This window comes from Panicum virgatum, chromosome 2N (assembly GCF_016808335.1).
Source record: "Panicum virgatum strain AP13 chromosome 2N, P.virgatum_v5, whole genome shotgun sequence".
In the NCBI taxonomy this organism is placed as follows: domain Eukaryota; kingdom Viridiplantae; phylum Streptophyta; class Magnoliopsida; order Poales; family Poaceae; genus Panicum; species Panicum virgatum.
The window spans coordinates 65,112,624-65,137,778 of record NC_053146.1 but is presented as its reverse complement, the minus strand read 5'-3'; the positions used below and the strand labels follow the sequence as shown (position 1 = coordinate 65,137,778).

Genomic DNA, 25,155 nt, shown 5'->3' with positions numbered 1-25,155 from the left:
AATAACAGTGGTGAGTAATTTATTAGGAAAAATAACATATCCGATGTTTATTATAATTAGAGTTGTTGGATTGATGACCGGATGTTTCTTATTTTTGCGAGAATTTATAGGATTTCTCTATTTTTCCAGAGTGTCCACCTAGAATCCTAAATGACTTCACGTGAAGACTCCGAAAGAGCCTCCAATTAGTAATAGTAAGATGCATGCTGATGGCGCCATGGCCATGCTCGGTGAGATTTTTTTCTCCGATCTCTTCCAGATGCCGCAATGGTACAACTGTGCAAGGTTGAGAGAGGCTGCTGCTTTCGAGTGTCAACTCAACCGCGAGGAGCCACAGGCCATGCATGTTCAGGTCAACGCGCGGCGGCTAAAAAGAAAAAAAAATCCTAGGACTCACGGCCACGAATCCGGCCCCAGAGGCACTCGATGATCATCTGAGCGAAAGCTACGTTCTAGCCGTATCACGATTCACGACTGCTAGCACTGCCCCTAGTTGCATCATGCGCCGGGAAACCCAGCCGGCCGGCCGACGGCATCATCCAAAGACCACATTAATCCCCCGGCGCCGCCCGCCCCTGCGCTGCCTCTCACCGGAAGCCGGCCGGCCGCATGGTCGTCCTCGCTGACGGCCTCACGCGCCTCCAACCTCGAATACAATCCGCGGGATAGTGGTGGTGCGCGCGGCACGCGTCGCAGTCGGCCCGGTCAATCTAGCTAGCGCAGATATTTGTTCGCCTGCTTCGAACTCATCATGCAGCAGATCAACCGAGCTAAAGCTGTAGCTCTCATGCCGGGGAGATGTACATATACGTCTGTTTACCTGTTTCTGGACGAAACGGACGCCACCTGGGGCGAGCACCGACACGTCACTCCGGACACGCAGCCGCTGGAGGCCCTCTCCCAGACCCCAGCTGAAGTGCAGAGAAGAGGCAGCAGCAGCAAGCACACGCCGAGATTAACAGCCGGGGCCGGTGTTGACATACAATCGCGCCAACACACTCGAATGCGCTAGAACGCGCAGAAGATCGTCAAAACGATATGAACCAGCGATGTCCTGGCGGATCGGTCTGACCGGTTCCACAAATCGGTCTGGCTGGTGTGGAGCAGAAAACCGCGAAGACCTAGAAATGCGAGCTCGGGAGGGACACCGTCCGAGCTTGCGCGGCTAGGATTGCTCTGAGGTCGGCAGCCCACTCAGAACGTCTTCAAACGTCGTCGAGACGAAAGAAGAAAGCAATCTAGGGTTGGAAAAGACTAGGGTTTGAGAGATAAAAAATAATGCGATATTTTAATTGATTTGATTGTGAATACCTCAATCGGCCTTAGCCTTTATATTTATAGGCCGGGAAAGTCGTACCCCTCTCCAAGTCGGTTTATACAAGAATTTCCAAAATAAAACGAAGCCTACTCGGATTACAACTAGACAGACCGGTGAACTGCCAAAATTGGCTGTCAACATATGCCCCCTGCTTTTTGGTGAGTTTTACAAGCCAAAAAGCAAGAACTATCCTAATGTACATGTTTTACACAGAGCATATAAGTCTAAAAAATAAAACAAAAGGCGATATCCAATACCGGCCATCTTCGTCCTCATACATTTTGTCATACGCTAGGATATAAGTATATAACTTTTTCAAGTACCTCCCATTGATAGCCCTTGGTAGACGCCCACCTTGGACTGTCTCCTCCATATACGAATTACCGGAGATAACTTTGATAATCTTGTATGGACCCTCCCAACTTGGCGACCATTTGCCAAACTTGTTGTTTTTCATCCCAAAAGGCAAAATTGTCTTCCAAAGTATATCCCAACCTGAAAAGATTTAAGTTTTACCTTTTTTTGTAAGCTCTGGCCACCCGAAGCTTGTCTTTCTCAATCTCCTTCAAAGCCGTCAAACGCTTGTCGGTCACCTCATCAATATTATTCATCATCAAATCATGATAATCAACAGCGGAGAGGTCATTTTACTTTGCCAATTTATATGCCTCCAGATTTACCTCAACGGGTAAAACATCCTCTTGACCATACACAAGCTCAAAAGGAGTAACCTTAGTAGCACCATGTCTAGATATACGATGAGCCCACAATGCTTCGGATAACACTTCATGCCACCTCTTAGGATTTTCTTCTATCTTCTTCTTGACAAATTTGATCAAAATCTTATTACTAGACTCGGCCTGCCTATTGGCCTGAGCATAGTATAGAGATGAATTGAGCAACTTAATCTTATAAGATTCGGCAAAGGCACGCACCTCTTTTGATATAAATGAAGAACCTTGATCCGTTGTCAAAGTTTGTGGAATGCCGAATCTATGAATAATATGCTCAGTAATAAACTCAATTACCTCCTTATGTGTCATATTCTTCAAAAGAACCGCTTCGGTCCATTTAGTAAAATAATCCGTAGCAATCAACATGAAGCGATGCCCCTTTGAAGATTGAGAATTAATTTGTCCAATGAAATCCAACCCCCAACCTCGGAACGGCCATGGTTTAATAATAGGATGCATTAATGCAGCAGGCACCAATTGCAAATCACCAAACCACTGACATTCTTCACACCCTTTATAGTATTTGAAACAATTGGATAGCATGGTGGGCCAATAGAAACCGGCCCTTCTAAGTAACCACTTCATTTTGGGAGCCGATTGATGAGTATTACAAATACCTTCATGAACCTCACCCATAGCAACCCGGGCATGATCCGAGTCTAAACACTTGAGAAGTAAATCTTCGATAGTTCGACGATAAAGCGCATCGTCAATTAAAACATACTTAAAAGCCAAACGCCGAATATTTCTCTCCGCTCCACGACTAGAATCTCTCAAATATGATATAAGAGGGACCCTCCAAACCTAAGCTTCGGCCGAGACGATTGAATCGTCTTTCTTGCCCGAATCAGAACCAACAGCTGCATTACCAGTCAGACCGGTCTCTGGACCGGTGCATCCAGAACTAGACACTCGGCTTTCATTTGCATTGGCTTGCGAATGTTGAAATATTTTTTTGTAACACTATAGCCAGATGCTTACTGAGCCAGAGTATTTGCCTTTCCATTCTCTTCCCTCGGAATATATTCGATAATAAATTCATCGAAAGAAGAAATAACATCGAGGCATTTATCAAGATATGCATTTAGAGAACCATTATAGCATTGGCATACCTTAGATACTTGCTGCACCACCAGAAGAGAATCTCCAAAGGCTTCAACATGCTTCACGCCCATGGATTGCAAGAATTCCAAGACAATAGAAGAGCCTCATATTCAACTTGGTTATTTGTGCACTCTTCTTCCAATCGGTTTGAAAATTCAAAAACAGCACCATTCGGAGAAATAAGAATAGCACCAATCCCTTGACCATCATCACAAACCGATCCATCAATGTAGAACTTCCATGGTGTGAAAGTAATATAGCCGACTTCTAGATCATGCTTGTCATTAATCCGATGCTCAACAATAAAATCCGCTACAATTTGGCCTCTCATAGATTTTAAAGGTTCACAAGCCAAATCATATTCAATCAAAGCATAAGCCCACTTGCCGATTCTACCACTCAAAATCAATTTTTGTAACATATTTTTGATCACATCGGTTTGACATACTACTATGCAAGTATTAGATAGTAGATAATACTTTAATTTGGTATAAGCATAATAAAGAGACAAACACAACTTCTCAATAAATGTATACCTCGTCTTCGCATCAATAAGTCGTCGGCTTAAATATGTAATGATATACTCATTCCCTTCGGTTTCTTGAGTCAAAACAGCCCCAATAACCTTGTCTTCAGCAGCCACATAAAGTCTTAAATGTGCTCCTCTCCTAGGTGCTTTAAGTACGGGTGGCGAAGACAAATAAATCTTGATCTTCTCAAACGCTTCTTTCTGTTTTGCCCCCCAAGTAAATTTGGTTTCATCTTTTAACCGAAGAATAGGAGTAAAAGCATCGATCTTCCCGGACAAGTTAGATATAAACCTTCTCAAAAAATTTACCTTGCCCAAGAACTTTTGTAAATCCTTCTTGCATGTAGGGGCTTCAACCTTCCTCATGGCTTCAATTCTTTTAGGATCAACCTCTACTCCCTTCTCATGAATAATGAAGCCGAGAAACTTTCCAGCCGATACACCAAAAGCACATTTGAATGGATTCATCTTCAAAACATACCGGCGCATTCTCTCAAGAGCAAGTCTCAAATCGGCTAAATGATGATCCAAACCGGCCGATTTAATGACAATATCATCAATGTACACCTCCAAGATGACACCAAGCAAATCATGGAAGATTAAATTCATAGCTCTTTGATAAGTAGCACCCGCATTTTTCAAACTAAAAATCATTACAACCCACTCAAACAAGCCGACAAATCCTGGACATCTAAAGGCCGTTTTAGATATATCTTCTTCGGCCATGAATATTTGATTGTAACCGACGTTACCATCAAGAAAACTAATGACACGATGTCCGGAAGCCTCATTGATCAACATATCGGCTATAGGCATAGGATATTCATCCTTGGGAGTAGCTTTATTAAGATCTCTAAAATCAATGCACACTCTAATTTTCCATGAATCCTTTTTCTCAACGGGCGCAATATTAGAGATCCAATCAGCATAACGACAAGACCGAATAAATCCAGCATCAAGTAAACGATTAATTTCAGTTTTAATTCGGTCATAAATAATAGAATTGAAATGCCTAACCGGTTGTTTATAAGGTCTAAAACCGGCTTTAATCGGTAAACGATGCTCAACAAGATCACGACTTAAACCAGGCATTTCATGATACTCCCAAACAAAGCAATCAATATATTCATTCAATAAATTAACCAAATCAGCTTTATATTCAGCCGATAAATTTTTGTTTACAAAGGTCGGCCTAGGGATAGTTCCATCACCAATGTCTACCTTTTCTAAAGGATCGGCCGATGCAAACTCTTGGCCCAGCTTGTCTAGATCATCAGAATCTTCAATGGCTTCACACATATCGTTTGTACGCGCCCGATACTGATCTAGCCTCTGCTGTAACCACTCTGTGTTGGACCGGTCTGACCGGTCGGCTCTGTGCACCGAACGGGACTGGACCGGTCTGACCGGTCGGCACAAGCGGTCTGACCGGTCGCTTCTGGAACTTCTGTTGTACTCATCTGATTTACATTAATGATTTAGCCGATTATCCATCGGCTTTAGTATAGCAGAAACAAAACCATCCTTAGTGCAACTAATCAAATCATAATCGGACAGATCCACGCCCGATAAACACTTGACGTTGTCGTGTGCACTAATAGAATCCGAATCGGCTAAAGTAACAAAGGATGAAGTGTCCCCATGGACAATCTCAACCTCATCGCCGATCCACTGAACAAAAAACTAATTCAAGGTAGAAGGAACGCACTGATTTGCATGAATCCAATCCCTCCCAAGAATCAAATTGTAGTTACCTTATACCTCCGAGACGAAGAAAGCTGTAGAAAACGTCTTGCTCCAAATGGTGAGCTCCATGGAAGCAACTCCCTTGGCACTAAGGGGCTCGCTCCCTCCAACACCACTGACCGTCATGTTTGTCTTGATCAAGTCCTCGTTTTGGCCACCAAGCTTCTTGTACAGCGAGTAGGGCATAAAATTTACAATGGCCCCACCATCCACTAGCATGCGAGTCACCGGCTTCCCGTTGATGTGTCCCCTCAGGTAAAGAGCCTTCAGATGGTTGTCCTTCTCGCTTGGATTCTGGAACACAGCTTCACGGGGCCCAAACTGAAGATGAGCCAAATCCTCTTCCGGAACCACGAAGTAATCCGAAGACAAGTGCACCACATTAATCTCCAAGTTGGTGCGCTCCGGAGACGCTTCATAATCCACCAATTCCTCATCTTCTGCTGTCAGAGGAACTGCTGGGGCTTCGTCTACAGAAGTAACCGAAACGGGCGGTGCCGATTCGGCTGCTGGCTCTGCAGTAGGCTCTACCGGTCTGACCGGTTGGTCAGAGCGGTCTGACCGGTCTATCTGACCGGTCTGACCAGTCGGCTACGGCGGTCCGGCCAGTCTGGCTGGCTGATCAGCTGTCTTGACCTTCCAAACCTTGCTCTGAGGGAACATGGGCCTGTATTTGTTGAAGTCCTCATCCCTCATCTTCTCTTTCTCCTGCTCTTTCTTTTCTTTGTTGCGAAGGTGCTGCAATTTCCTCTTCTGTGTATGAGTTAAACCTGAAGGGCACCACCTAGACTGATGGTACTTGTTCGCTGCGCTCTTGCTGCTACTGGCCTCATGATCATTAGCTATGACCGGCTTTTGTGAAGGAACATCAGCCGATTCTTCAATATCCATTGGTTTTTTGCCCGTGTCTTTTATGGGCACTTTGATTTCACCGATTTGAATAACATCGGCTTTAAACTTCTCTGGATCAGCAACAGGTTTCTGCCCCTTGACGCGATACTCAAACCTTAGAACAGGAGCATGGCCCGGCCTCTGGTGAGACCGGTCTGACCAGTCCATGGTGACCGATCTGACCGGTGCATCCTGCAGCACTGGACCAGATTGGCGTGGCCCCAATCGGTCATGCACGGGTACTCTGGAGCTTTCTCCTTGATAATGTGGAGGATAAGGCATTGGAAAGCATTGCATCCACATCCACCATGCTCCCATGCCAGATTTGTCCCATTTGAAGCCGGAGGCACCCATGGCATGGTAGCACACATCTGGGGAGGATACAATGTGACAACATCACCCCTGCGCCTGCTGGATTCCCTCCTTGGGGACACTGGACGGTCTTGACGTAGTGGTGATCGCGGTCTCTTTTTTAGCGGCCGATCGTTTTGAATGACCTTTGTGTACTTGTTCAACAACTGGTTGAAGGTGGGCTTCTGATTAGCAATTCTTCCCTGCACCTTCACCTCGTTGGTCTTCCAAGTACCCACTTCCGGACGCTTTGGCTTGAAAGTCCGGGGACGGTCACCAGAGCGTTCTGACCGGCTGGAGGAACTGGTCTGACCGGTCGGAGACACCGGTCTGGCCGGTCGTGCTTGATCAGCAGACCGATTTTCTGGTGGAGAGCTTCCTTGCCCCTCGAGTCTGGGATTTCTGACTATGATCTTCAGAGTATCCTTGCCATCATCAGTCTTCTCCTTGATGACTTCCTGGGCAAGGACTTTGTCACTTGTATCCATTGGTCTTGGATCATCGATGACAACATTCTTCCCCTTATCTCTTTCGGCTTGTTCCGGCCGAATGAGCACCTTTGGATTGTTCAATTGCAGCATATGAATAGGGAAATGAGCTTTGTCAATTTGCATCTCAGAAAGTACCAATTGTCCATCATTAATGGCTGATTGTACCTGTCGACGGAAAACATTACAATCATTAGTAGCATGAGATGTAGAGTTATTCCACTTACAATATGCATGTCGTTTGAGCTCATCGGGAGATGAAATAGCATGTGACAATCGGATGTTACCATTTTTAAGTAATTCATCAAAAATCCGATCACATTTAGAAACATCAAAAGTAAATTCCAGTGCCTTTTGCCGATTCTTTTGAATTGGCTTGAGAGACGGAACTGAACCGGGTTTGGCCTTTGATGGCCAAACAAATTCAGCAGCGTATACCTCCTTGCTATCATCGTCCGAACTATCTGAATCATGATCAAAAATATGCGTGTTCGACCGATGAGGCTTGAAGGTATCTTTGGCATTTTTAAATTTAAACTCTAAACCCATGACTTTGACTTGCAAGAAATTCATGGTATGATATTCAAAGCCCTCGAGTTTCTCTTTCAAATAAGAACGTAAACCATTAAATACCAAATCCGCCAAATCCTTTTTGGAAATCGTCAAACTAAAACACTGATTTTTAATTTCTTTAAATCTTTTGAAATAATTTGAAGAAGATTCATCACGTCCTTGCTTAATCGATGTTAAGTCCAACAATTTCGCTTCGGTCTCCCCACTAAAGAAGTGATCATGAAACTTATGCTCCAACTGAGCCCAATTGCGAATAGAATTAGGAGCAAGCGAGGAAAACCAAGAGAGAGCCGTTCCAGTCAAAGATAAAGAAAATAAACGCACACGCAAAGCGTCATTGAAACCGGCTTCTCCCAACTGCAAGACATATTGACTAACGTGTTCCCAAGTCGTACGAGAATTATCACCATTAAATTTAGTAAACTCAGGAATACGCCAACCAGCAGGAAAATGGGTAAAATCAAACTCGGCGGGATAAGGTTTTTAATACAAACGCGTAGTACCCATATCCACCCCAAGCTTACTTTTAATCTCATTTGCCAGATCTTCTTTGAACTTAAGGAGATCGGCCTGATAGTGCTGGCTGGTATAAAACTCAGAAAAACGGTGTGTATTAGAATTTCTATGCGCCATCGTCTGTGAAGAAGTCGGGATCGGTCCTTGGTTAGGTCTAGATCCTCGTGGCCCTCCCGCTACAGTAGTAGTGCGAGATGGTGTATACAGTGACAACTCATTAGTTTAACTAGGGGCAGCCGAACCTGGAATTGTCTCGAGAGGCATCGGCGATGGTACTGAGTAACCGGTCTGATAACCGGTCTGAACGATCGTACCGGTCTGTGGGACCGGTCCGGCAGGTGCAGTGTGCACGGTCGACGATGGTGGGGTTTGTCCTGGGAATGAGTTCGGCGGTATACCATAGAGTGGTTCAGGTGTGAACTCAAGGATAGCCGAACTCGGATCTGATGAGTTAGGATCTGACATGGGTTGTTTACCTTTAAGCGCGTCAACATCACTACTCAATTTAATTAAAACGTCACCCGCAGCAGCTTGTGCAGCAATAATCTTTTGATCCATCATGGATGACATTCTATCAAACATATCAGAGGGAGAGAGGCTTACATTGGGGATCTCCTCAATCTTATCCTTGCTAAGCTTGAGAGATGGCAGTACAAACTCCTCCACCCTCTTGACGAGGCCACTGCGATCCTTCTTGAAGCCCTTCAAGAATTGTGCCTTGACGTGCTCCTCCACAAGAAGGTAGGCCTTGCGCTCCTCTTCGGTGAGCTCCTCCATTGTAACCGTGATATGTTTTCCTTGTCGATCTCTGAAGAGACCATCTTCTTTAAGGAGTAGATTAGATCGGTTTTAAAACCAAATTAATCTTTCCCCAGCGGAGTCGCCAAAAAGTGTGTTGACACAGAATCGCGCCAACACACTCGAATGCGCTAGAACGCACAGGAGATCGTCAAAACGATCTGAACCATAGATGCCCTGGTGGACCGGTCTGACCGGTTCTGCAGACCGGTCTGATCGGTGTGGAGCAGAAAACCGCGAAGACTTAGAAATGTGAGCTCGGGAGGGACCCCGTCCGAGCTTGCGCGTCTAGGGTTGCTCTGAGGTCGGCAGACCACTCAGATCGTCTTCAAACGTCGTCGAGACGAAAGAAGAAAACAATCTAGGGTTGGAAAAGACTAGGGTTTGAGAGATAAACAGTAATGCGATATTTTGATTGATTCGATTGGGAATACCTCAATCGGCCTTACCCTTTATATTTATAGGCCGGGGAAGTCGTACCCTCTCCAAGTCGATTTATATAAAAATTTCCAAAACAAAATAAAACCTACTCGGATTACAACTAGACAGACCGGTCCGACCCGACCGGTCAGACCGATCAGCCTCTGCCAGAACAGCTGGCAGCCGGCCAGCCGGGGCAGCTAGCAGTAAGCAGATCGATGGCGACAAGAACAATTTAACAATTGTTTAAAAAGTAGATTAGCTAGCGAATGGGTCACTGTCAGCTTCACTTCCCGTCCACATCGATCACCCATGTCCATGTCACGGCAAGCTAGCTAGGGCGCGGCACATGCTGGACGGAGGCTGCTCAGGCTGGAGTAACGCGTACGCCACACTCCCCCCAAACTTAACTCTGACACAGCGACACGTCGGCATGCCACGCACTTTTCCCCTCACTAACCACGGGATCGTGGCCGTCGGCGTCACCTGCAACCCTCACTCGCTTTTAAGCTTAATGACGGTAGACTTGCGATTACAAGCCGCAGATCTCACTAACCCAGCCCGGCCGGGAGCTGACTGCATGTTCCATGTGGAAAGGAACCTGCAACCTGCAAGGCCATGGGCATGGTCCCGGCCGGCTCGGTCGAGCAGTACCTGTTGCACTCCAAATAATTGGCCACATGCGGCCACTAATGTAATCAGATCCTCGCTAAGGACAATCATTACCAGGCCAAAAAAACTACTCACAGTTTTGTCCTGGTGATGAAGCCAGTAAGCTCTCATCGCAGCAGATGCCATGTCTTTTTTTTTGTTTGAAAAAACGCTGTAGATATGCCATGTCATCGGGGGCGGTCAATCGGTCTAGTGGAGCACTCATTACAAAAAGGCCACAGGTAATGTGTTACTTTAATTTTGAGCCTGCACTTATATTAGGAAAATACAAAAAAAAAAGATCCATCACGCATGCCTCTGATTTCCTGGCGACAGATATATAATTGTTGGTATAGTAGTTCTATCATTTTAACAGCAATTTACGGCATATGATGTATATTTTAGAAAGCAATCCAGAGCTATTTTTGAATCAATTATTATTGTCTGACAGCTAGCAGAATCCAGGTGTGAAACCTAGGAAGTGTGCAAAAGGTGCAGTGCACTTGGGCGCTTGGCTCGGCGCCACTTGGCAGTAGTCAATTATTTGACCAGGAAATGTGCATGTGTTGTTGGGTAGCTTCATCGGCTGCTTTTGCATCACTAGAAAGAAAACGCTTCTTTTCGGAGTGGTTGGCCGTTAGTGGCGAAAGGCTATGGTTTTCATTTTGGATCTATGCTTGTTTAGTGGCGCGGGTGACGTGGCATCATTTTGGATAGGGACATATCCAACTAGCCATATACTATATATATTCAACTTTCAGCTAGAACGTCCTTAAAAAAAACTTTCAGCTAGAACGAACATTGATTTTCAGCTCGCCATGTTCAACTTTCACGTCAAGTAATCTCTTGACACCTCAAAATTCCCTGAATTTAAAATATTTTGCATACTGTGCATTGATTCTGAGCATCGGAATTCATGAAAAATAAACCTCCAGATCCAAAACCTCTTTCGTGCATGCGTTCATTCTATAGGGACTGTAAGAGAGGAACAATAAACTTTTGTTTTTCTCGGTTGGTGACAAAACCTTGCGACTTTCAAAAGTGCCAGGAGCGGTTTGATAGACTTATTTGATGCTTCATTCAAGTTCCATTTATTTGTAACTTCGTGAAGATAATCTCTTTGCATTATTTTGCTACAATGTCTAATGCCTAATACTTATGGCTGTGGCAGGAACCAAATACCCATAAAAGTCAACTTGAGAGTAAACCCAAAATTAATAGGTATAATAATATCCGTCATCAGACGTCACTTGGTTACACTCAACCCTGATTCCCTGAACCTCTTTCTAGAGATACAAAAAAAAATCACTTCATATTGCTCTTAGCCTCTTACGATCTCTCTAGATATTTGCTTATGGGGAAAAAAACCGAGAGCCTTGCTGTTGCTGCTTACGAGTGCCTATCACCGTCACCATAGACACGTCACACAAGCGGTCAAGGGACTAAGGACACGTCGGACTCACCCGCTCCACGTCCTCAATCCTCGTGGCAGCCTCCCCCGGGACCACCCCGGGGATCACGCACCAGATCGCGCCCCTGGCCCACCCGGACGGCCCGGACCCCGCCAGCGTGGCAGAAACGGACGGCATCGACCAACGCCGGCTGGCCCAGCACTTATCGATAAACAAACGGTCCACGCCGCGCCACGTCGCCCCCTCCATGCGTTCTTATCCCCACGATTCGTCCGACGAGCGCTGCCATTCTCCACTCCGCAGCTCCGCTCTCAAACCCCCCCGCTCTCCCTCGTCCCTCCCACCACGCTCTCCCTCCTCCTACCTTGCTCGCTCCTCTCCTCTTCGTCGTCCTCCAGACGAATCCGCGTGTCGTCCACTTCCACCCGTGCTTCGTGCGCTTCTGATCCGCTGATTCGTTGTGCGGGGAGTTTTGCTCGGGCTGGATGGAACTGGATCGTCTATTGGTTAGTAGCCTTGGAGTTGTTTGAGTTGACCGGGAGCGAGGGAGAAGGGAGGAGCTTGCTGTGTTCGTTGGCCGGGCGGATCGGTGGCGATGCCGGACTCCGACAAAGAGTCCGGCTGGCCGAGCAACGCGGAGTTCTCGTCGCCGCGGGAGCAGGACCGGTTCCTGCCGATCGCGAACGTCAGCCGGATCATGAAGATGGCGCTCCCGGCGAACGCCAAGATCTCCAAGGACGCCAAGGAGACGGTGCAGGAGTGCGTCTCCGAGTTCATCTCCTTCATCACCGGCGAGGCCTCCGACAAGTGCCAGCGCGAGAAGCGCAAGACCATCAACGGCGACGACCTCCTCTGGGCCATGACCACGCTCGGCTTCGAGGACTACATCGAGCCGCTCAAGCTCTACCTCCACAAGTTCCGCGAGCTCGAGGGCGAGAAGGTGGCCTCCGGCGCCGCGGGCTCCTCCGGCTCCGGCTCGCAGCCGCAGAGGGAGACGACGCCGTCCGCGCACAATGGCGCCGGCGGGGCCGTCGGCTACGGCATGTACGGCGCCGGCGCCGGGGCAGGCGGAGGCAGCGGCATGATCATGATGATGGGGCAGCCGATGTACAACTCCCCACCGGGCGCGTCAGGGTACCCGCAGCCCCCGCACCACCAGATGGTGATGGCCGCGAAAGGTGGCGCCTACGGCCACGGCGGCGGCTCGTCGCCGTCGCCGCCGCCGCCGGGGCTCGGCAGGCAGGACAGGCTTTGAGGCATGACCCTCCTGTCGCTGCATGGATGAAGATCGAGGCCGGCCGGCCGGCTTCTTGGTTGGTGTCGGCACGCTGGTTAAGTTAACCATCGTTTTTCTTTTTGTGGTTTATAATGTTGTGCTAAATGGAGCCAGTGATATGGTTAATACTAGTAGTCGCTTAACCTCTTGGTAATCCCATGGCTTGTGCCGTGCTCCTGCTGATGAACTGAGCTATGGCGAGCAGCTTGCTTATAGCCTTAAGCCTTGTACTACTGCTACAAAAATGGTGCCACTGACAATTCGGTATGGTAAATGTACTAGCATGCTATGACTCTGGTAACAACTGACAGTGACATTTTTTTTTCGTTTTTACTCCGTTAGTTGTCTTAGGACTACTTGACTATGATTGGTGCTTTGCTGGCATAGCTGTTGAGGTTTGATTTTAAAATTTGGGATGTCGTGTAACGCAATGACAAGTGTCGGTGCGAGCTTCAAGTTCCTGTGGCATCTTGTACTGTCAATGTCAATACTTAGGGGTGTTTTGGAATAGGGACTTAAAAAAGTCCCAAGGACTTTTTAGTATTTAGAAGTATTAAATAAATATTAATTATAAAACTAACTGCAGAACCCTGGGGCTAAACTGCGAGACGAATCTAATGAGGTATCTTAATCCATGATTAGCGAATGGTTATTGTAGCAAATTATGAATTAATTAGGCTCATTAGATTCGTCTCGCGAAAAAGCACTCAGCTGTCAAAAAACATTTATAAACAGATTTTATTTAATACTATAAAATAGTAAGATTCCTTTTGATGTGATAGGGACTTCTGAAAAAATTGGAATCCAAACAGGGCCTTATAGTTTTGAGAATACCTTGTTGCATTGCAAGTAAATAAAAAAAACTTAGACTGTTCAGTTTCAGAAGAAGAAAAAAAAGAACTTTGAGACTATTTAAAGCCTGGTATCTTGCCTGGACATCTGGGATTCTGGGTTACAAGTTGGGCTACAGGACGGTCTATTGTGTGTTTTGTTTTCCTTGACAAGTCGCTTTAGCGAGCACTATCCGGGGAGGCATGTGCACATGACAGTTTCTCGTCAGGCAGTGTTACATCAAACTCAGGACAGGTTTATCGTGATCCTTTCTCGTTCCACAGCTTTATTCCATGCCAAAGCAAATCAGTAGTAGTAGTAGTCTTCGTCCAGGCAGGCAACACCTTGCCAAGAGGTAAAGGAAAACGCTGGCACCTGAAAACTGAGAACTAAGGAATCATCCCACACTGCAACAAAAGCAATGCCCCAACTGAAGAACAGTTGCAAAGTATTTCTGGTGACAGAACACTGGGACAGAATCAGAACACAGTGCCATCCTCGCATCACCACATGCTCCCTTTGTACTAGAAGTTTTTCTTCTCCCAGGCACGTCACAAATCTTGACACGTGGACAGCGCCGGCACTTAAACAGTGGCCATAAACTAGAATATCCAGGGACCGGATCACATCCTTAATCTGCAAGTAATGACATGCAAATCACTGATCCATGATCAGTCACCATCTCATCAGCATTACTTTATCCCAGCGGGCTAATGTTTTCATTATCCTCCCTGTCATGGCATGGCATGGCATTGGCGATTTGGCATCGATCAGCAAGGCCAGTGTGTGTTGGTTGCGCTTAGCTTTCACCCGCAGGCAGCAGAGAAAAAAAAAGAAGGCGGGCATCAGGATAAGGACGGATAGCCCACCGGATGGAGCATTTGGTTTCTGCAGGGGGGATGGAAGCCGGCCTCTGTTTCGCCTGGAAGAGGACCTTCCTGCACTGGCACTGGCACTGGCAGTGTGGATGGAGGCCTGATTTGACGTTTCTAATTAGGTTCCGGTCACTGTCACTCTCGCATGGTTTTTAAAGACTTATTAGGTCTGTAAAGAAACCGGAACAAAGTCCGTGTTTGGTTTAGGTTGAAAAAAAATTCGTGAATTTTTTTTGTATTTTTTACCACTAATTTAGAATATTAAATAAACTATAATTACAAAACCACCTGCAGAACCCTTGGTAAATTCGCGAGACCAATCTAATGAGGCCTTTGACCGCACGATTAGAGGACGGTACTGTAACATCACTGTAGCAAATCATAGATTAAGTATCGTTATTAGATTCGTCTCGAAAAATTACACTCATCTATAAAAAATTTTTGCAAATAAACTTTGTTTAATACTCCATGCATACATTCGTCTTGTTGTGAAATTTTTTTCGTTGACTCGACCGAACACGGCCAAAAAAAAAAGAACAATGGATTTTACTACCTCGTGGTCGCGGCACAGCACACTTGAGTCACTGACACCAGGATATGATACGCATTTTCAGTGGAAGTTTCTGGGTCAACGCCACACTGGTGCACAAAGATCGTCCACTAGTGCACTGCACTTGCTGCCGGGTTGTGGCCGGTCGCACGAGGCGTCACGTCCGGGGGCACGAGCACGACGCACGGAGCGCGTCCGTCAAACGCGCAACAGTTAAGCAAGCAAAAGTCGCGCCTTGGCGTCGTGCGCCCCCGCTCCGGACTCCGGAGTGGAGCGCGCGGCGGCACAGGAGCACCGACGGTGAGAGGGCGCGCCACCGCCCCCGGGAGGAAAAGGGAGGTCAGCGCCGGAGCGGGATCGTGATCGAGGTCAACGGCCAGCTACCTGATGTGACGCGCGTCTCGGCTTCGAGCGGAGGCCGGGAAAAGCAGCACCCGGTCGGCGCGCGCCGTCAGGGATGAAAACGGTCTGGAAAATCTTAACTGTTTCCGCAATTATATTTTTTTATCGGGAACGGAAACGGAAACGGAAAAATCGGACGGGAAAACGAAATCGGTATTACAAGATATCGGGAACGGAATCAATCGGTCGGGAGCATTCCGATTACGATCGGGAATCGATAACTCAAAACGGGAAAATACATACAACCACTTCAAACATTTAACTCGATAAAATAATTACAACTATGCATAAATAATATGGAAATAAGACTCGTATAACTAAGAAACACAGGTAAAGTGAATCACGAATTCACAATTCACGTTGGAACACATGCAAACAACAATTCACGTTTCCAACACAGGTAACACAGTCGACTACGACAAATACGGGAATTCCTGCGGGAATTTTCCCGGCTGAAAATGGGAACCGTGAAAACGGTCGGGAAAACACCCCAACCGTTCCCGTTCCCGCCCGTTTTCCTATTTTGTTTTCTCATTTTCCTTTTTTTTTCGCGGAAACGGTTTACGGTCGGTTTAAACGGTAAACGGAGCCGGTCGGGACAGGATTTTCCCGTCCCATTTTCAACCCTACGCGTCGTTGCTCTCACGGCCGTCTGGACTTGTGTGCCGCAGTCCCCCCCGGAGCCAGGGTTTACAAAACCGATCGGTCCGGTCAAACCGCCGCCCTCCGGTAGCGGTTTACCGGACCAGTTTGACTGAAAATCGATGGAGACCGGTTGAATTCAAATCCAAATTCAAAAGCACATGTGTAACTGGTTCCGACCGGTATACCGACCGGTTTGACCGGTCCGGTCTGACCAGTTACCGGTATTTTAACCAAAAAATCCGACGGTTTAAAAGTGGTTTCCCGGTTTGACCGATTTACCAATCGTCATATGCGGTGGGCCTTATTGGGCCGGCCCATTTTTTCTTTTTCTTTTTTGATTTATCTTCGTATGCCCGCAAACTATACTAAATGAATGAATTTTTGAAAAAATTTGACACCATTAGATTCGTCACACCTTGAAGTATTTTTAGAAATTTTTTTGATAATTTTTCATTTTTTTAAATTTAAATTTTAAATTTGGACCGGTTTGGTACCAGCCCAAATCGAAACCGAGCCCGGACCGATTCCCGCCGGTTTGGTTAACCCTGCCTGGAGCACGTTCGCGGCGGCGTGGTTCTGGGAGCTGCCCCCCTCCCATGATCCCCTCTCTACCCTCTTCTCTGTTTCCCTCACCGCTGCCGCTTGGGTGTCATTCTGACGGTTACGAATTGGATGTGAAATAATGAAATATCTGCGAATTGAGACCTAAATTCTGAAATCTCTCGATTACAGCTGGCATATCCACTACATGAACACCAAACAACACTCCTCTCCTTTGTACAAGCTACTCCGTCCGTCGAAACCGGCGCCTAACATCCGCATCAGCTTTGCTGAAAAGCATCTTCGGCTTCGAAATACGCCCTCTCATAGTCGATTACTCCCTGTACAAGCAACAAAACGCCCCTTATCAAGCCCATGTTCCGTCTACTAGACTACTACTGCGCTGTGATTGACAGTGAGCGTACACATAAAATTCGACAAGCATACCTTCAGAATCAAAATTGCTGCCTCCTTGTCCAAAACTTCATTGTATTCACTGCATGTCAGTGACTGAAAAAGAAATAGAAGAAACCGACCTGATCAAAGGCCCTGTCTTTTATCTAAAGTTGAGTTCAGCACAACATGCGTTCAGTATTACCTGGATACAGTTTGGACAGCCAACAGCACCCGTGCAGCTGCAAGTGGAAACGAGTTCGAAAGGAGCTAGTAGAAGTTCCCCGAAGAGCATTTGGGCCTACATCATCAGACAAAACACAAAAAGGAATGCAAATTTTAGTCATCGCTGAATCAGTTTCTGTGGTGGTAACAAGAACTGTTCGGCGTTTATAAAATCATATTCAGCATACAATTTAACAATGATGCTATTTCCCTAAAGTCTAAGCATAGTGCTATTTCTGTAAAGTTACAGCAAGGAATATTTACCAGTGAACAGCAAGAAAGATCCACCTAAAGTTTAAGCATAATGCACTCTAAGATAACATCTATCGGTCAACAAGTCACCTGCGACGCCATGCCGATACCACCTGGGTGTTTATCATATAAAAGAATTCTGTCTGGAATACCACGGGTTTCATGAGGATTCGCGCATTCTGTTCCTAGGTCAGATGCACTACACATCATATGCCTGCAAAAGAAAGTTATGCACAATCAACCAGACAACTAAATGAAAACCAAAAATAAGGAAAAAAAAACTAATTTCAACAATAGTACGAATCTAAACTTACAAGTGCCTGCTGTACCTTAGGAAAGTAATATCACTACTGTGTTATCAACCTCACATATTTTGGTTTACGGAAATCATTTTTCATCCAAATTTATCTACCAGACATCAATATTTAGATTAACGATTAGTGTATAGAGACAGCTAAATAACTTACAGAGGCACTATATTCAGGAGTGCATGAGAAGCAGCATGCGAGCCACCTCGAAACTGTAGCTTTCTTTCCTCCACAGTTATCTTTACCGAGTGCGGAATCCGTACCCAAACAGCCTATAGTTGAGCATCATGCCAAAATTTTTTTTTTGAAAGAATTACAGGAGGATGTGTCATAATATTACTAAGATAAGCATAGGTGAGCCACAGACCTGGGAAACATAGGAATACGGGGGAAGGTTAAGCTCGACGCTGTCCGATATTTTATTGCTTGATTTCAGTATGCGATAAAATCCAAACCATTTAGTAGTCACCGCGCAATCATTTGCTTGAGTAGTTGTCTTCACACGATTAGTTTTACATGTACTCGTAGGTAGATAAGCCTTCAACATGTATTAGAAGAGACGAAGTGCAAGTGTTCAAAATATTTCATGAACTAGATAGCGTTAAGAAGATCGTGACAGAAAAATACTAAACAAAATGATGTGCTGAAAACCACACCAGGGGATGAGTCGATAATGCAGAAAATGTATATGAAGCAAAAGTTATAATGTTCCAGAAAACATACAAATTCTCCTCCGAGGACATTGATGTCAGTGTAGTCTCGTGTTTTTGTATAATACTTCAAATCAGCTTTTCTACAGAAAGCTGTCATCGATGACAAGTCAAGTTCCTCAACCAGGTAATTGACACCCTGATGCATGTAAACAGCACCTTCATAAACCTGAAATTGAAGATAGTGACGCTTGATAATGTAAGATAATCTACATTGCATACATATGAGTCCATAAAAACAAACATAAGTTGTGTTAGTCATTTAAAACCTTTTATGGTAATTTGAAAATCCATCAACTTATCTGTCAGTTTTGCCAGCAGCAGAAAAATATTTAAAGAGCCCTACAGGTGTAGCAGATTCTCATGGTCAGGGAACAGATACACGTACCTGAAAAAAGGCCTTACTTTCCTCAATTTCCTCAAGTAATCGATTATTTAACTTGTCGATCACTTTGTACTTGTCATGCTCAATTGCCCGTATGCTCACTGCCTGTGAAGGACTTCTCTGCAGAAAGACAAAATGCTTTGTGATATTAAAAATATAGGTTGCATCATAAGATAGAAAATAAAGAATAAACAAACCTCAGGTCCAATGTAGTTCCACATGCTTGAAGATAGAGCTCCAGATGGATTGTTAATGATATAACCTTTGTCTTTAAGGGTCGTCATTGCACTATCAAGACTAGAACCAAAGTAGTGCTCATCATATTTCAGGCACAAGGGATGTTCATAAGCAGCACAAGCAAGCTGCTGTCCTAAAACCTGTAGGAAATTTCAAATTTTGACACAAGGGGAAGAGTTGAGTCCTCAGGGTATTTAAACTTACCAATTAGTCAATGAAATAAACACAGATCTCTAAACCTTTAGATTACGTGAATCTACATGGCAATGCTCAATCGGCTTGTCAAATAATTTATGTGGGAACTTCATGAAATACTGATCTAAAGGACCCTCAAAGGCAACATAAATGGCTAACGATTCTTTTGCTCGTCTTCCAGACCTTCCGGCTTGCTGCCACAAACTGCAGTTAAAATTCTGTATCTTAGCAGGGTGACAGGATAAGCATAGTGCTTCATTGAGCGTGTCATTCTTCACCTACCTGGCAATACTCCCAGGAAATCCAAGATGCAATGTTGCATCAATATGTCCAACATCAATCCCTAGTTCAAGAGCATTGGTAGCAGCGACACCACGGAGTTTCCCCCCGAAAAGATCGGCCTCAATTTTTCTTCTGTCCTGCAAATAAGGCCTCAATTTGACGCGAAGTGATGGGATGATTTTCCTCAAAAGCGAGCATCATAATTTTTTTCTTTTCTCAAAGCAAAATGAGGGAGTCATCCGCTTACCAACCCACAAGTACCAGCTGTACTTATGCAATATGTATTTGCCTTTACTAAAAAAAATATTTGTGTTACAGAACAATTTTTGAACTTCTTTCAGAGACAATTTAGGCATCAAATGCATTTAAAAAAGATTGCCAGGGGAGAAAATATTTGACACATTCACGAAACAATGTAATGCTAAAATAGGGGCGGGTTGGGGGTGTTAAGAAATTTCTCTTCTCAAAGCAAAATAAGGGCCTGACCCATTTACCAAACCACAAGTAACAACTGTACTTCAACAATATTTATTTATTTTTCAGTGAAAAATTAGGCATAAAATGCGTTAAAAAAGATTGGCAAGGGAGAAATTACACATTAACGAAATAATGTACTAGAAACACAGAGCTCAATCACAAGACAATCAGCATTTTGAAGACCTGCTCTGATTAAAAAAAGAATGCAGCATAGCTGCATAGGCAAGACAAATTACTAACCCATCTATTTGCAAGTTTAAAACATGGAAGTGCTGATCAGTACCACAAGAATGTACAAGAATATGGTTCTAAAAATCCGTACATGATAGAACGTAATTGTGAGTCTATAGACAAGAACATATCTCTTTTATGGCCCAAAATTATCCCCGAATCATAAAAATACAAATCAAAAGCAGAATGGCGGAACACATTCGTGAAACATGGTAAGACATAACAACCTCTGCAATGTAGCCAGCACGATAAACACAGATAGAATCTACCAATCCTTTTGCACTCTCCTGAAGAATTTCACGCCTGCGACAACAAGTGGGTAATGGATCATATGGAGGAAAAGGTGCATGTAGCGGAAAGTTCAACAAAAACAGAAAAGTGGTCCATTGAAGAAAAATATGTTCTTACGTGTAAGCTAGGACAAGCTCGCATAGCTTCCTAGTTTTACAGAATGCAATGCAACGGAGCCCATGTTGAACCATCTCAGCAAATAGATATGAAACCTCTACTATTGAGCTAGCAAAGAAAATAAATGCCATTAGAGTATTTCAGCGAAACCAAAGTTATCACAAAGATACTTCTTCATATAGGAACATTCTTGAAAAAACTTACTTCTTAATATAAGAGGAAATAACTATTCACTGGTGTGCAGCAGTAAACAAAGTACATGCAGCGTTAAATATCTTTTATTTACAGTTCTGAGATGAAGCTGTGTAGTTAAATTTTGCATTTTGGATCCAGGTAGACATAGGAAGTTAGTGCAGTAACCTCTTTGCGACTAAATGGGAGTTAGCAATTTTAGACACCTCTTTGCATTATTAGGAGCTCAAGCATTGCGACTTTTGATGTTAAAGCAATTATGACACCACACCAAATAGCGGCTGCCTTAATTTTAAATACACAATTTGTTGCTTACATATAATAAGTTAGAAGTTGAGATTCAAGAATGATGGTATTGCAGGTAAGCAATATTTGTTCTGAAAATGGTACAGACCTCAAGTACTATGTTTTCTTATTTCTGAAAGTCTCAAGTAACATGGCACATTAATGTAGGACATTATGATCCATGAACCATGCTTTTTTAGTGAAACCAGTTGGATGGTTTATTACATTTGAACATAGAGTAGGTGACTGAAAAAAAGGTACCAGTAACATAACTACGAAAAAGGAGCATATGTCCCCATACCTTGAGCGTCTAGGTACTGAACTAGCTTTTGAACTTCCATCTGCCATATATAGAGGGGGATTCCACAAGAGAAAGTACTTGGAACCACAAGGGCTTCCATCATTCTGAATCAACTCAACTTCGTCCAAATTAGCCAGTTCCTGGGACAAACATATTTTATTGTGAAGATAATGCATCAAACTCCATGCAATATTCCCAAAACAGAACATAGAAGTTTGCAAAGATAAAAACAAAACAAAATGGCCAAGTCATGGATATATCAACATGTTTTTTTTAAAAAAAACAAAACTATAGGATGAGGCCAGTATCAGTATGTTTACAGAATTTATTTAGAACAGCAAGTTTCGTTTTGCTATGTGTACTATCAAATCTATGCTAAAGAGAGGGAATAACCTACCATAACATGCTCACATGGATTTGCTGAGGTAGCTGTACAAAATATGAATGTAGGATGACTGCCATAAACTGCAAATACAAAAAACCAAGGGCTTCATAAATTAAATGTGTAACTGTGTTAGTAGCTGCTAAACTTTCATAGAACTGAAAAGTTTCACCTCAGAAGCTCAAAACCCTAAGGAGTGATCTTGTGAGTGAAGTCAGGTAATAAATTCTACTATAATTTTTTGGGCTCTGATTGGATCTTGTGAATGAAGTCAAGTAATAATTCATGTAAGTCTTAAGTCAATTAACAAATAAAAAAGGTTTGGCTCAACTATAGATACCATCTGAACAAATACGCTTCAATCTTCTGATTATAAGCGCAGTATGGCAGCCAAATGCCCCTTTGTACGAATGTGCTTCATCAATGACAATATACCTGAGTAAGTTTTAACAGAAATGATATCTCGTTATGGAATGCAAAGGAAATGGCGAATATACAAGCAAAAGTTAATAATAATAATAATAATAATAATAATAATAATAATAATAATAATAATAATAATAATAATAATACGTAGACAATGAATAAGATCATTGAGAAAGCTAAGGTACCAATTACTTTTACCTAAGATTTGATAGAATCCTCTGGAATTGGCCATGATACGGCAAGATTGACACATGCAACATATCTGGGTTGGTAATTAACTGAGAGTAAAAAGGTATATGATTAGATTTCTCTAAATAAAGAATCAAATTTAAACACAATTATATAGCCCTAGAAGCATGTAGTTACCAATCGAGCATTATTCCTGATCCACAAACGATCTTCTCTAGGAGTATCACCATCATATATTTTAACATCAATATCAATATGAAACACATTCTTCATTTCTAGTAAAGTCCTCAACTGATCTTGAGCTAAAGCCTGAAAAACAAAAGGAACATGAATTTCTGTCGACATTATTGATGACCATTACTACAACCTAATAATATGCTCCAAAAAAGAATAACTAAATGTAACAGGTTATGCCTAGACCTTTGTTGGAAATATATATAGAGCACACGCCATCAAGTCTTGAGAGAGAGATTCGAGAACAGGAATGTTGTAACACAGAGACTTTCCACTTGATGTAGAAGTTGCAACAACAATGTGCCTCCCAGATATAGAGGATTCTATGGCTTGAGACTGCATTCAAGTAAAAAATCAACACAAAACAAGTGATCTTCAACAACTAAATATGCGCAAAAAATGGGATACCTGGTGACTGTACAATCTAGATATTCCAATACTAGCCAGTGCTTCTCTCATAGCTCCTGAAAGATGACAAGGAAGTTCCGTAAATGATGCCTCTCTAGATGGTATCTCTTGGATATGTACAATCTGCAAGCACAAACTGCAGTAATGAAAAGACTATGGTTTTCTCTGCAGTACCATATTCAGAAAGTTATATACTGCACTAAAAAGAAAGTTATATAAAGCGTAAACCTGGCCCTCCTTTCCAAGTCCTTGCTTCAGATGTTCAGCCATTTCAGCAGGTTCCAAAGGGTGCGTACCCTACATCCCAACCACATAATAAAAAAGTTGGTTTCTATTAAAAACACAACTTTGGTGGACCGATGTGTGAAAAAACATGCTAAATGTATTTCCTTATATTAGATATGCTGTCAGCTGGCTTTCTTGTATGTCTGATGAAAATTAAGTTGAAATTAACATAGGTAGATAGAAAATCAGAGGGGAGACGTACGTGACATGCTGTAGCTGCAGATTTGGCTACCCCACTTTTCTTACTCATGTTGCGCTTCTGCTTCTCAGCCGTACCATTTTCTCCAGAGGGAAGGGTTTCTGGGGAACCATTTCCATTTTCTTCGCATGCTTTTTTTCTTTTCCTTGAAGATCCAAATGATGAACTTTGACACGGTGGCGTATCCTCTGCAGACCTCCCAGTCCCAGAGCACGGGCCAGATGAGGAGTAAAAATATTTGGATGCAATGTCAGACTGTGGGCTGGATGGCATTGCTGAGAGGTCATCCATAATGTCTTGCCAAGCTGAATTAGCCGCAGCTGACACTTCTGGTTGTTTTGGTGGATTGACGCCCTGCTCTTGACTCGACGCGCTCACTGAAGAACATTGCTGTGGCGACCTTGTGAAGGGAACGAGAACGACGAATTCTCCATCACCGATGGCAAGGCTGCCAACCTCAGCGTCCAAACGCAATTTAGCACCCTTGACCAGGAGAGGAAAAAGGGAATAATCGTGAGAAGGTGCAGCTGCGGATGTCTAGTATCGACTATCGAGTATACTGAGGCACGAAGGCTGCAACTGCAACCATTGCGATGAAGCGAGACAAGGTCTTGGCATAAGCCCGGGGCCGGAGAGCTAGAGCTAGAGGTAGAGAGAGAGAGAGAGAGAGAGAGAGAGAGAGAGAGAGAGAGAGAGAGAGAGAGAGAGAGAGAGAGAGAGAGAGAGAGAGAGAGAGAGAGAGAGAGAGAGAGGCTGTTGCCCTGTTGCGCGGCACCTTGAGGAAGAGGTGGAAGCTGGGGGCGACTTGCGCGGGCGGGAAGGAGCTTCGGAGCGCGGCCTTGAGGTCCCGGACGGAGGCGCCGGGGGCGAGCCTGATGGCCGTGGACCGCGAGTCGAGGGCCCGGACCTGGACCTCCCTACCCTCCTGCTCAGCGACCATCGGCAAGTGCGGCCGGGAGAGGGAGGATGGTAGGGTTGCGGTTCGGAAGCCGGCCGCGGCGCCGCGCTCACTCCGACCGGTTGCTGGTTTTGGCGCGCCCAAACCGGAATTCAAATTTGAATTCAAAAAAATGAAAAAATTCTAAAAATTTTCTAAAAATACTTCAAGGTGCGACGAATTTAATGATGTTAAATTTTCTCAAAAATTCATTCATTTATTATAGTTTGCGAAATTTTGAAGTTAAATCAAAAAAGAAAAAAAACCGACGACCCATTAAGGCCCACGGCGTTCTGGCGAGGTTGATAATGTTCTGCACAGAGCTGGGGGGTCGTGCGACCCCCAGAACCCTACCGCCCCCCACCCGCTCCCTGTCCGCCGCCCCCAGGAGGCGACCGGCGACCGCAGCCAAGAAGCCGCCCGGTTAGTCCGGTAAGCCGGCCCGGTTAGTCCGGTAAGCCGGCCCGGCCTCGGATCTAGTCGCAGACCGGAGCGCAGAGGCGGCTAGCCGGCCGGTAGCGTCGGTAAGCCGGTGCGACTGGGAGAGAAGGTATGAAGTGAAAT

The 25,155-nt window shown here is 44.5% G+C and overlaps 2 protein-coding genes across 2 annotated transcripts; one reads left to right on the top strand and one right to left on the bottom strand.

Moving 5' to 3' along the window:
• Positions 1–11,805: 11,805 nt before the first annotated feature.
• On the top strand, positions 11,806–13,132 carry LOC120658613 (nuclear transcription factor Y subunit B-10-like). Its single transcript, XM_039936883.1, has one exon. The coding sequence runs from the start codon at positions 12,127–12,129 to the stop codon at positions 12,784–12,786; it is 660 nt and encodes a 219-aa protein (XP_039792817.1). The 5' UTR covers positions 11,806–12,126; the 3' UTR covers positions 12,787–13,132.
• Positions 13,133–16,749: 3,617 nt separating this feature from the next.
• LOC120658510 (uncharacterized ATP-dependent helicase YprA-like) lies at positions 16,750–24,632 on the bottom strand. Its single transcript, XM_039936760.1, has 23 exons — positions 24,430–24,632; positions 23,658–24,137; positions 23,399–23,467; positions 23,171–23,293; positions 22,949–23,098; positions 22,706–22,837; positions 22,538–22,617; positions 22,254–22,348; positions 21,929–21,996; positions 21,532–21,671; positions 20,754–20,861; positions 20,573–20,648; positions 19,638–19,774; positions 19,400–19,559; positions 19,121–19,300; positions 18,927–19,043; positions 18,552–18,707; positions 18,196–18,366; positions 17,988–18,100; positions 17,611–17,734; positions 17,249–17,344; positions 17,098–17,160; positions 16,750–16,991 (listed from the first exon to the last, which is right to left on the bottom strand). Exons 1-23 carry the CDS (start codon positions 24,592–24,594, stop codon positions 16,932–16,934), a joined length of 3,063 nt encoding a protein of 1,020 aa, XP_039792694.1. The 5' UTR covers positions 24,595–24,632; the 3' UTR covers positions 16,750–16,931.
• Between the last annotated feature and the right edge of the window lie 523 nt (positions 24,633–25,155).